At 42.9% G+C, this 13,355-nt stretch overlaps 1 protein-coding gene across 3 annotated transcripts in view; it reads left to right on the forward strand.

The window, feature by feature from the left end:
- TGFBR3 (transforming growth factor beta receptor 3) overlaps nt 1-13,355 on the forward strand; it is a 121,442-nt gene that overhangs the window by 45,120 nt on the left and 62,967 nt on the right. For all 3 annotated transcript variants that reach the window (XM_055815232.1, XM_055815231.1, XM_055815230.1), the window contains one exon: nt 4,185-4,369. In XM_055815232.1, coding sequence (XP_055671207.1) covers nt 4,185-4,369 — 185 coding nt within the window. The remainder of the gene's footprint in view (nt 1-4,184; nt 4,370-13,355) is intronic.

Below are 13,355 nucleotides of genomic sequence, written 5' to 3' on the forward strand. Positions count from 1 at the left end.
AATAAGCGGTTCTTATAAAACTGCCTAACCTGCTTTCCATCCTCAAAAGGCTTTGCAGACATTAAGCACCTAAAATTTGATTGTGGTAAGACCCAGGATTTGTTAACAAGGTTAAATGGATGATGGATACATGCTCCAAAGTTAAACAAAAGTCCAGCGATGCCTGTGCATGTTCTCAGCAGAGAAGGGACTAAAGGCTCGTAGCTGCACTAAGGTGTATAAACTGGAAGATACTTTTGACTCTTTTAAGTGCCAGTTTGATGGGGACGAGATGCAAGAGAGTATCTGTATCTGTTTGGAGCTGGAGCCGATGAGGCAATCTTGTGTTAGTTGGGTGAACTGGCGCTTAAGCAGTGATGGTGGTGAATTTTGGCAGGGTGTGGGTGTTGCTGGTGCAGGTGAGGTTGGTAGGAACGGGCTGTGGGCCTGGAGCAGGAGGCTGGCAGAGCCCAGTCCTGGTCTTTGTGCAGGGCAGGACAGCAGGATGGTAAAGCTCAGGCAGGATGAGGCTGTGGTTTCATGTTGGCTTTCAAATAGAAGCAGAGAATTGGATTAGTAGTGTCACAGAAAGGGCTTTCTGTTTGTTTTTTTGACAGTAGTAAATACGCATTTTGTAGGATTTAAATTACTTATGGGAAGTAACTAGCTTTCCAGTCAGAGGAAGGCGGCAGGAAAGGAGGAAGATAAGCAGGAGGAGGGGTCTGTGAGGGAGCCAAGAAGAGCAAGAGCAGCTAATTTGGAAAGGAGAGAGCTCTTGTTGCTCCCACTGGAGTGACAGTGCCTTGGGGTTGGACCTACCTGTCTTCAACTGGGACAGGTCTGTAGGTGCCGTAGGAAGTGCTGGAAAGCAATGTTGTTACTGTTTGGTGAATAGCTTGGGTGCGAGCAGTGAAAGAATAGACTAAAATACAGCATAAAGGTAGAGGAGGTGGCAAAAAGAACTGTCTTGTGCCATGTACAGGCTGAGCATCAGTGGACTTCGTGATCTAGAAGTTTTCCTTTCGCTGCCTCTAGGCATGCAGGGGTATGCTGGGCATGGCACTACACCCCATTTAGTGATGGGGCAAGTACACGAATTTCAGTGCATGAAGTTTGCGGTTTGTTACTGCCAGCACATTTAAGAGAAATAATGTTCATGAGAGTCTAGAGTTCCTAGGGAGGGTCATATGGGCTTGAGACATAGCTACACAGGCACCTATGTGAAACTCAGCAAAAAATGCAACACCTAGAGTAAGCCCTCTGGTATTTACCCCATCATCATTCCTTCTGTGTGGGCAGCCTTACAGCATATCTGGTCTGAGTGCAGCGGAGCCGCCTCCAGTAGGTAGCTCTGGTCTTGGGTTCAAATTTCATGGGCTGTATCTTGGTCGCTTGTGAGGCTGGTCTGAAAGCAGCTCTACCAAACGGAGTAACTCCGCAAACCCATTGGTTTCCTATACTGAGTGGCCTAGAGCAACTCAGTGCACCCCTTCCTTCAAAACAGAGGTGACAGAAGCAGCGTGCTCCAGGCTGCTGGGGCATGAGCCAGCACATGCTGGGATGCCATGCAGCTGTACTGGTGTAAGTGTGGGCCTACACCAGTAAGCCCTGCTTAAGACTAGTGCAGCAGTGCAGACTGGCTTGCTACCAGGGTATTGGGGTGTCTGCAGGAGATCTGTCCCACGTCCCGCCGGGATGGAGCACAGGCAGGGGGAGCATGCCTCGGTCTGTCCTCCGTTGTGCAGGTAAGCTCAGCTGTGCGTAGTGATCCAGGACGTGAACTTCTCCCTTCAGGAGTATTTCCATTTTGCATGTTGAGCAGAACAAAGGGCCTTGAAAGAAGGGATTTCTCAACGCACACTTCAGGTGCTGGCAGGGAAGGCAGTTACAGACAGCCTGAACATACCAGTTGCTGTCATCTTCATGTGGATGTGTCCTTGTAGGAAGTGAGGGGGAAATCCAGGTGTCTTCTCTAATGTAGCAAATTGTACGGAATAAAGACCAGATTAAGGCTGGAGGAGAGGATTGGTAGATGGACTGCATGGAAATAGGTGTTCACAAGGGAATCCATCTGCTGAGAGGGAGGTGTTAGCTCTTTCTCCTGAACCTTTGCTAAGGAAAGCGCACGATTTTGTTAGCAACTCCATTTCTGACTTGTTCTGAGTCTTGCACCTGGTTCTTCATGTGTGTGTTACGATAGAAGCATCTTAACAATGTCAGCTCCATTCTGGTCTGTAAGAAACAATTCCATGAACAAATGCTCCTTGGCTCTCTTTGTTCCCCAGCCCAAGAAATGCTTGTGGAGTTTAGAAATGCATTTTGTGCCAGTTGTATAATGTGGTCTGCTGCAGGACTTACACATCAGTAGCTGGGCTAATTGGTTAGTAGGTTCTCTGATCTGTCCTTACACACCAGGAGAATGAGGCCTCTCTGCTGGTTGTGTTATTGTTACAAATTCTAAGTATTTCTTCAACCATTACAAATGGTAACTTTGTCATAGTTTTCTTTTTATTATTATTAAATTGAGTATCATTGCTTGGACTGGTCCCATTTTGTATGCATATTCTTAAAAAGGAATGAAAAAACTCCAAATAAACCTTGAATCCTCCAAGGTGGTGAGCAGTGCTACTACCAAGCTCCTCACACAGAGCAGAAAGTTTGTTTATCCTCTGTATCCCAAGCACAGGCATAACTTACGCCTTGAGAATTGCTTTTAACGATCATTCCTGTTCTGTGGGAGCTGGTAGGATACGTGCTGTGCACCGGTGGGTTTCAGGAGCGGCCCCTTGGCAGAGCAAGGCACGTATGGCCACAGGCGCTGTGGAAATGACCCTGTGCTCAGGGGCTTTGCTTTTTCCAGATAAAGTCTGTTTTAAGATGGACTCTCTGACTTCTAAATGGCCAGCTGCTAACTGGATCTTGAGTGAACTGTCTTTTTAACCAGCAAAGTGTATGCCATTGCTAATATAATTAAACATATGTGTACACCGAAATCAGATGGTCTCTGATGCTACAATAGCTGGATGTCGACTTCACAAAACCAGACAGCTCTGCCATTTGATCAGTTGAGGATTGTCTTTCATTTTGAACTTTTTTGGAAAGAAGCATTTTACTTCAATTGCAGATGTACACTGTCGAGAAAAAAAAAGAAAAATCATGCTTCTAGTGTATATTTCTCTTTCATGCCTTGCAGTTTCTGAACTGACTGATTCATGTGAGTCTAATTCTTATCTGAGCGGCTTTGGTGTAAATTAGGGGTTAAGTCAATCACGTTCTCCTGTGACCTTCTGAATCAAAAACATACTGTATCTGTTACTGTCAGGGGTGGGATTGAGCCATTTTGGAAAAGCAGGGCTGCTTTTCATAAATATTTGTCTTGCTTTAGTTTCCTGAGATATAGTTCAAATGTAAACTGCTCCGTATGTTTCAGCTTTTGTGCTATCTTGCTATATCATCACAGTGTCTCACACACTATATAAGAGTATGGCACTACATCATGCTGTGGTGATTATTTGAAAGGGCGTACACTCTGTTTTGGACTAGATATCTATTATCAGTGTAGATAATTGCTGTCAGACACAAAGTAGACTCAGTAAACAAACATTTCATTTTATCATGTGACAGATGCCTGCTGTTTTGTACAATGTATTTGAAGGATGTTCACTATAAATCAGTACTGCTTCAAAAGCAACAAATCCAACTCGCCCAAATCCTTCCTGATGTAATTACCTTTATACTAGAGATTAACTTTTCATTGTTATATATACATGATTGCATTTTTCAATGTTTGGAGATAACAATGTTTGACATAAACAAATAATTCATGTCTAAGATGAACCAATTCCTCCTACCACTATCACTGCTTTGGTTTTTTTCTTTTAGCCTTTTTTGGGGGGGTGGGTTTTTTTTTTCCTTTTTTTTCCTTGGTTTCATTCCTGGTAAAGACAAAACTACCTTCAGTTTTGGCACTCATACTTCAAATTTAGACTTTCAGAGAGAAATGTACCAATGAGTTCGCATATTCATGAGAACTTCAAAGGGCAGCAGAAATAAACGTCTTCATTTGTGGATCATGAACATAAAATAAAGCCTCTGCCTGTGTGTTCCCGTGGGTTTTGTGACCAAAAGGATGATCGTTATTTGGCAGGTGGAGTCTGTGTATTGCTTTTTTCTCCAAATGATGTGCATCTGTGTCTTCTCCGCAGGTCCTGTGCCAAGGAGTGAGTGTGTCTTATCGCCTGTGAACAATTCGCACCCAGTCCATGCCTTACTGGAGAGTTTCACAGTCTTGTCTGGCTGTGCGAGCCGTGGCACGACGGGCCTGCCGCAGGAGGTGCACGTCCTCAATCTCAGAAATCCTGAAGAGGGTCTTGGCCATCACGAGAGAGAGGTAAAGGGGGCAGTTACTTTTCATCCCAGTCCCTGGCTACAAGTGTGTCTGCAAATGGGATTTATTCTACAGGAGTTTCCTGAAGAAAGTTATTTCTAAATTGTGGCCAGAAAGACTACAAAGGAGCACGTGCAGTTTGCGTGGATACGGTCCACCTATGCTTTGCGTGTCTTATGAGTAAACTGCTTCCACACCCAACTGCTCTCTCCATCACCTTTCACAACCACAAAGTACACTTGAAAAAGGTAGCGGGGTGAGCAAAGGAAATAAGAAACAGATCTTGATGTACAACAGGCCTTTACAAAATTGGCTGTCTTCAAAAGCAGATCATTTACCTAAATGTGTTGTAAATTAACATGAATACCTTTGGATCCCTGCCATGACCGCTATAAACAAATATTTAAGTTCAGATTCTTTTACCTCTGTAATGCTTCACTGAGGGGGGACTGCTGTATAGAAAGCAAGTGTTGCTGACTATGGTAGTACTTAAGTACAGTCCAGTTACTTACTTATGTACATTGCACTTGGAGCGACTGGCAATAACTTTAGCTTCTCTGGAAGCAGCAGCACAAGAAGAAAATTTTTGATGTTAAGTTGTGCAGTACTGTTGTTTACTCTCGAAACACATCAAAACAGTGTGCCGAAGTGAAAAGAAAACACTGCAGACCATGATAGATGAGCTTCTTAGTTCATGTTCTTGCAGTATTACACACACAAATCCTTAGTACTGTTCCTGTGAGAGTACCGTGCATGTACGCAATTAGCAGAATTTGTAATGAGAGAACAAAGATGACGATCTAGAAGGAAAAGCTTAGAAAAAGAAGGTCTAAATCTGTGCTGGAAGAACTTCTAATGGAGTCTTTTATAGTGATTTAAATAAGGGCAAATACTTTTGGCCATAATCTAAGTCTTTCCGCTGACTTCAATAGCAGCCTTGTTGGGTTTGTGGTGTGTTCAGCTCAATGTGTGTTGCATGCATCCATGAAACTTCAGCTATTGTGTTCATTTTCAGTATATACGCTGTCTGAAATGTCTAGTGTCTGATGAAAAAGTTATTTCCTATTTTTTCAGTAAAAATCTCATTGGCTGCCCTTAATCAAAAATGTCAGGGCTTCTTCAGTTCAACTGTCACAAAACAAATAGAAAAATGACACTTTTTTTTTGTGTGTGTGTGTGTGTGGCTGGGAATGAGGAACAGAGATTTTTATATTTGTTTTGGTTTGGGTTTTTTTTTTGTTGTTTTTAAAGCCTTTCTTAGTTTGCCAGGCACTGGGTTATCAGCCTGAGGAGTGCACTCTGAATGCCTTAAAAAAGTGTAGGTACAATCAGTTCTCTGGGCATGAAAAGCAAATTGTAGTTGGAATCTCTAGTTGTCTTTTTATTTTTTTATAACAATTTCTTACGAAAAACTAAACAGCCTTATGTGATCTGCTGTGTATTTGTCAGTGCCTCTCTCATCATCCAGGAACCTTTAAATCCGTTGACAAGTGATATACGTGTTTGATATGAGGGGTAGGTCTCATAAGGTAATCACGAATTTTGTTGAAAATGGGCAAAAGAGTGTCCTTGCTGTGGGGATATGGTACAGTGGGAACTTGTAACTTCTTAGTTTCTAAAGGTTGCCTGGGGATGGGATGAAGCAGGCTACAGCTGGAGCTTGTATTTCCCGAGAGACCAGAATGAATCAACTGCAAAGCGCACATTTGCATAAAACCAAATTTTCCTCTGGTTCGACGCTCCTAGCACTACTTGTGTAACAGTGCAGTTTCTGCAGTTGTGTGTGCACACAACATGAGCAAGTCACGCATGCACAAGGTTGCAGGCTGTGCCACTGCTGTCTAATCATCTTGACAGAACGATGGAAGATTTAAAAATTCAGCTTGAACAAAGATAGTTGCTGTCTGGCAGAAAGAGGCTGTGTGTGCCTCCTCTAATGTGCTTATGGTAAGAAAGCAGTTTGCCCCAAGCTGTCTTTTCTGTGTGCTTCTGTGGTATACCGAAGTGTAGGGCACAGAATGTATTTCACAATTTGTAGCCCTTAGCGTCCTCCAAACTCCCAACCAGTTTCCAGTCACAGCCCTTGGAAATGGCTGCTCTAAAAATGCACAGGAAGCTGGAGCAAGGCTTGCTGGCGACAATGCCGAGCAAAAGAGAGTAAACAACTCGCAAAGATCAGATTTTACTTATAGGATCAGATTCTGAAAACAAAGCAGAGCAAATGTTATCTTTTCCATTATTGTAAAACCAACTCCAAGTGGCCTTTTGTCTTAAAGTAGAATGTACCCATCACCTCAAGTTACATTAGTTTGATTTACCAGCTGAGGTATTTCCTGTTGCCTGCAAATGCTGATAGCAAAGGTAGAGAGATCTGTTTGTCAAACAGCATTTCCAGTATACTCCAGAATAAAAACAGTATTTTTGTTTGACAGTATGTTAGATTCAGCAGCATTGAAAGCATGTTTAAAATGAATCATGTGTTCATTTAGACGTTGGCTGAAGTTCTGATAATGCGGAATGCAAGATCTGAAAATCTTTAAGTGAAGGCTTGCTTTGGGGGGAGGAGGTTGGGGTTTGTTTTGGTTTTGACCTGCCCTGTGCTAGATGCTGCTAAATTACACATTCCTTACTTGCTGGAAGGAGTGTAAACTTCCCCTAGCAAATTCCTTGGAGAGCTCATGTATTAAACATACTTGTGCAGTTATCCTGTTTTCATAAATATGCAACATACGTGTATGCATTAATTTAACTTATTTTGACACTTGTGTAGAATATACAGACAACAAGTGTTCACAAATTTAAACAGGGGGGTGACTGATGCAGGGGGAGGGCATTGCAGGGGCATGTGTTCCCCCTGTAATATATGCAGGCTTTTCTGTAAAGATTTGTAAGGTTTGGGTGCTTTTTCTTCCCTATAAACTGGGGGAGGGTGGGAAGCGGACCGGTAGAAATACATGGGGTTAGGTATTCTGAACAAATTCTGCAAAACTAAATCAGTAATTTAGCACTTTCATGTTAAGGCTGAAATCTGGTAAATACCAGGTCGTATCATGAAATGCTGTGATCTGTGATCTTCAAGGAACTGGTTTGTATTTTACTTTGTTAATCCCTGATGGGGTGACGCTCATTTGTGGAGACTGTGAAGACACTTTCTTCAAGTAAGAGCCCCAATAAGTTCCAATCTTTTTCAAGTATTTCTTAGAGTGTCTTTTATCGCAATTCGTATTGGCCATGCTTTATCATAGGAAATAGAATACGGGTGCATGTAATAGCCACAAGTGTTTATATTGAACTTGGCATGAAAAAGGCAAGCCTTTTTTGTTTGTTTTATTTGATCAAATATTCCTGGGGAAGTGAGTGCATGTGTGCATTTCTGTACTGATCTGGGTCTCAGCTGAAAGCCAGGGACTGCTGAACTCTTAGACTAAATTTTTCTTCAGCTTTGGGTATCTTCACTGCTTCAGTTTCCCAGTTTTTAGAAGGGAGATAGTTGTTTTCTCGTGGAGCTGCATGTTCTATTATGAGAAAGAATTGTTGTTTGTGGAGACTTTTGGAAACTCCAGAGATTTGCACTGCAAAAATGTGTACAGAAAATGTAAAAATTATTTTAAGATGAAAGTCACTCCTTAGATTGGATATATTATCAAGTCCTAAATTAATGGAGAATTCTTTTATTATACCTGTCAGCTGAATTTCCCTGAGCTGCTTTAGGCATGCAGCCACAATTGAAACAGCTAAAGGGGGAGCAGGGGCATATAAAATTAATCTCGTGTGAATACTTAGGATTGAATACATATGAATAAATGAAATCAGAGTTTCTGGCAATGGATTCACTATTGTTTTCATTGACATCCTCATCCTCAATAGCTTTAAGATGTTAGGCCTGATACAGATGTTGAACATGTGTTACGTGAAATGAAAGCAGGAAAATCAAGGACTCATCTTTATTTTTATAATTTTTAGTAATGCCACTGAGGCTGTAATAATTCAACAGTTTTTCCCCACTTTTAATCAATGTTACTTGGCAACAATTTCATAATAAAAATTGTTTTCCTTTGAGAGCATTCCCAATATTAAAATGCCTGTTACTTCCTGTGGAGCAAGCTAATTACAATAGCCAGGTACTTACTAGTGATGTATCTCAGGTTCCAGAGCCAACCCACTGAAAAGTCCTAAAATGATGGGCAAAATTATTTAAGTCCAATGTTGCACTTTCTGAAGAGATCCTCTAAGTTGTGAAAATGGGACAGGACAAGACCCTGAAACAGTCACCTGATCATGTATTTTTATATCCTGACCTTTGCATTGCATCCTGAATTCAGGATAATTCTTCTGTGTCACAATGTTTTTGTATTTTAGGACTCTGAAGATCTGGACAATGAGGGTAATGAAAGCCTATTTTCCTACATATTTGCTGTATTTCCCAGTGTGTTTGTTTTAACTGTTTTTAGAAGTTTATCACCACAACAGCCTTACCCAAGGCTATGTCAGGGAAAAATGTTTTGTTTCATGCTCAGGCATCCAGAGATCTGGGGACAGCCTTGAGATTCAGCTGTGATAAAGGGGCCACTTTCTGGTCATAGTTTAAACATGCTGACCTGCTGCACGAGAGCCATGGTCGGAGGGAGCCTGTAGGTCTTGTGCCGACAGCAGGCAGGAAGGGAATTCAAGGTTATTTGACGGCTGGAGTTACTGAGATTGCTGTTGCCTAGTTGTTCGTTTGATTCCATTTTATTTATTTCTTCTTCTAACAGTGCATTTGTTAAAACAGTTTTCCATTTAGTACCAATCAAATGCCCACCTAGGCTGTTTTCTGAGACTTCAGGATCTCACATATAGTAGAAATAAGGTCAGCTTCTCTTTTTACTGGGGCTTTTTAATGCTGAGCTCTCAGTGTCAGCTTGACCAAGCTGCTCTAAAACTGACAAAACAGGCGAGCTTGACATGAATTTTTTAAGCACCCTGCAGCTTGGTCTGAATAATCCAAACTAAAATAATTGGATCATTATCCTATGCAGTCCTAAACTGATACTAAAATAAGAGGCTCAAGAATAGTTTGTTAGTTCTGTGAGATGAAACTTTTGAGTAAGACCACAGACTTCACTAGCATTGATATTGGATCTGTGCACTGCCAGATCACTTAGCTGTACAAATTTGGTGTTTCTGGTGAGCTGACCAGAGTGTGTGGTGTAGGGTTAGCCTGGGAAATACAGGACATGTTGCTTGGTTTGCCAGGCTGCATTGCATCTGCCCTCTGCTCGTTTGCTGTGGTACGGTGGGAAGCCTGTGCCGCTGCATGTGGGTACGTTTGGTGCTTCTGGTGGGCCAAAGGCCTTTGTTTTGAAGAAAAATAGTTGCTGCTTCAGAAGAAGCTCTCAAACATAAAGCACTGTGCCTCTGCCAAGGTACAGACCAGATCTGAACCCTGCAAGGGTATTTAACTGTTCTTGCCTCTCGATTTTCTGACCACCTTTGCTTGGCAGCAGTGATAGTTGCCTAACTATAGCAGCAGACTTACAAGTGACAATGCAAACATGTGCAGGGTTTTTGAAGCAGGAGTGGAATGAACTGCCTGGAGTGATGTGGCTTGGGAGGGGAGTGGTGCAGGTGGCTGTGCTGCTGCCCAGTCTGTCTGGGGATGAAGGAGAGGAGATGGAAGTAGTGAAGGTGCTTTGTCTTTTGGGTGCTGGAGAAGTCTGAGGTGAGACTTCAGACAAGAGGACTGGTAATTTTGTGGCAAAGAGGCAAAGAATTTTTTTCCAAATGTGAGAAGGTAAACCCTCAAAAGAAGACTACAGTGTGGGAGAGGTTTGGTGAAAGTCTGGGCTGATCTAATCCAGCTTCATGAGTCATCTAAGAAGAGAGTGTTTTTCAGGAAGGATTGTCACTTGGAGTCTGACACCTGCAGTCATGTAGCCAGCCAGTTCAGTATTGGGTGTTGACAATCTCCAGAGTAGTCTGGGAAGTGATTTTTTGCCATTTGGGAAGTTCTTGCCCCATGCTTCCTGTGCTTGGCTTTGCAGTTTGGCTGTGCCACGTGCGCTAGGCTTTGCTCACACCAGCTTCCGCAACTGTCAGGGTTTCAGTGGGGCTGTAGATCTTTCTTGGTCCTACATTACCAAGAAGCCGCATTTACTTTTGTACTGCATGTTTTTGTGGGCCCACTGTGGACATTTTAAGATACCGTCTCTGGGGCTGGTTGGGTGTATAATATTCAAATTTTCCGTGATGCTTGGTTGGCTTTAACCTCATACGTGCCATACATACACGCTCCTGTTACTCTGAGCCCATCAAGATCAATTTGATTGCTTTTACCCTGTTACTGCTTGTTCCTTGATGATCTGTGGCTCACAAAGTTATGCAGAGGCAGTGTTATCGGTCCAGCTGGGATCTGCAGAGTGGCGATGGAAAATTAATTGGCCACCTGCAAACCTCTCTGTCAAGCTTGAGGTTGACTGCTGCTTTTTATCACAGTCTCCTTTCAAGGTGTTTTGCGTACCACTTGTAAGAGTGAGGGAAGGGGCCCACATCAGACGACCAAGAATGGGAAGCCCAGATGAATTACTGCTTCCACCGGCACTCTGTGCCAGTGAGGTCTCGGAGTCAAGTTGTGGGCGACGCTGTGGCAGACGTACTCCAGGAACACCCTGTATTTGTTGCTTGGAAAGCAGTAGTGCCTCATCACGTGCATCTCTTGATCCTGGGTATTTCCCAAAGCTTGCCCACAGCCTGTGTGGTATCTCAGCTGCCTCACCAGGGTGGTTTCACAGGCTGTTGTTAGTCCCTTTCCCCACAGCCTTGCCCAAGAGCCTTTTCTGGGCTTCTGGAGTACTGGACTGAATTGGAAGTGAAGCACGTGATAGACCTTATAAAGCCTTGAAGATACTGGCAGCGTGCTCTGCAGAAATTGCAGGTGTTCAGTGTCTTTCTCAGATGCCACCGTGTCTGCTGAAAGCAGCAACTCATGTGCAGCTAATACACTAAAATGACACTGTCTTAATTGCCTCCATTGATGAACGCCTCCTTGCCATGTCTTTAAAAAACAAACAAACCAACAGCCACCTCAGCCTCCATTTCTAAAAGAGCCCTCACAGCCCTCTTCCCCCTCCTTTCTTCATTAGCACTTTGAAGCATCTGTGCTAACATAAGCTTACGTAAAATCCAGCCTTTTTTAATGTGACTTTTTCATCTTGTTTGCACTGGACTGCAGTCTTTGTGGGTTGTTTTTAGCCATCTCAGGATTTGTTGGTCATTGGCTTTGGCAGTGGTTCCAAGTTCTGCCCACCAGAACTGCCAGAGGAAGTCCTGTGTCAGCCAGAGGAGCCGGCCTGTGCAGAGCCTGCTGTCCTGCAGGAGCGTGGCTTGGTGCCTGGCTGCCCTTAAAGAGGCAGCAGTGACTTGTCGTGACTTGGAAAGTGCTGTGCAAACCCTCGGTATTTTCTGTTTGTAGAAACAGGACTATTTGTGCGCAGAAAGTGAGACCTGCTCTCGGTTTGAGCGCTGTATGGAACAGTATCTGAAGCCATGCCAAGGTCCACCACAGATGGCTAAAGCGTTCAAAAGGAAAAAATGTCAGAATGATCCTGATTGTTCAAATTTTTCAGTTTTGCTGACTGCTATATAAAATGACCTCTTGGAAGCTAAAAATCGGACTCTTGTTTTCCTCTGCTGCAAATACCTGCAGGTACTGATATGCTGGTGCAGGATTGTGGGGAAATGGGGTGGTTGCAGCTATTGTCTCTACTAGGTGGACCCTTCTTCATCCCTCCCTGTCGCTCACATGTGTGTAAGCACACTGTGCACATGCACTTACACGTTCTTTCAGGCAGATGCATGTGTTTTGATTTTGATATAAACTGTGATTCACATTCTCAGTCTCCAGTTCCCTCCTCAGAGCTTCTATCTGACGTGTCGTGGAGTATTTATTAATTACTCCTTTTTTTATTGTTACTTTCCCCAAGAAAAGATAATTAAGGAAGTGATGACATTTCCAGGAGTCTGCTTGTATCACAAACTTGATGGACAGGTTCCAGTGTAGCTTTGGGCTGGTACACGCGTGTGTCTGTGATATTGGAGCAACGCTTGTCATGAGTGGTTGTGTTTAAGTTGTTCTCTGGAGTGTCTGTTTGAACCAAAAGCTGGAATTAGTGAAGTCATTCTCCCTCCGACCTCTCAGCATCAGGGAAAATTTCCAACATAGCTTGTGCGGCGCTTGCTGTGCCTGACAGCCATGCTCCTGTATCTGCTGAAAAAGTAAAACCTTGCAGTGGCAAGATAGGAGAAGAGGAACAAATGTTTTAACTGTGTGTGGTTTTTTTAAATGTAGATCATATGTTTGATAACACTTATACTCAAGTTTGGGTTTTGCTAGAAGAGTCTCTTATTTTCTCTGTGAAACATAAACAGTGCTTCTACAGTAGTAAGACTTGTTATTTGAAGAAGATGCGAAAATAGCACCACCGTGAGGTACAAATATCTGAAACTTAAATTACTCAAAAAAGTTTGAAGGAATTATAGGTAATCTTTAGGTGATAGTGTCTCTCTAACGATTGTCATGGCAACTTACAATACAGAAATATTTTTGTTATGATCGGAGCTCATGCTGTATGTGATGAACGTGGTGGTAGCAGTAGTTAGTGTTTCTAGATGAGAGGTAATTGGTGACGAGCCAAATCTCATTAGTGAGGGAGAAATATTAAAATCTGTCACCTTTCCAGAGATAACCAGCATTCTCTAACCCTGAAGGCGGGTTGAAGTTTGGCTCACTCTTCTGTCATCACCCAAGGAAGCAGAGTCTTCATTTCTTCTGCACGGATATGATCTACTAGTGCGTGTGAGAATAAGTTTTGAGGCCTGTTGAGGAATGTGACTCTGTATGACATTGGTTTTGCAGACAAGCACAGTGGCACCTGCTCTGGAAGTATCTCTTCAGAATAGATCATTGGAACATGCCTTCTTTCCTCCACTAATTGGGTTTCAAGTGATACTT

Source organism: Falco peregrinus, chromosome 10 (genome assembly GCF_023634155.1).
Source record: "Falco peregrinus isolate bFalPer1 chromosome 10, bFalPer1.pri, whole genome shotgun sequence".
Lineage (NCBI taxonomy): Eukaryota > Metazoa > Chordata > Aves > Falconiformes > Falconidae > Falco > Falco peregrinus.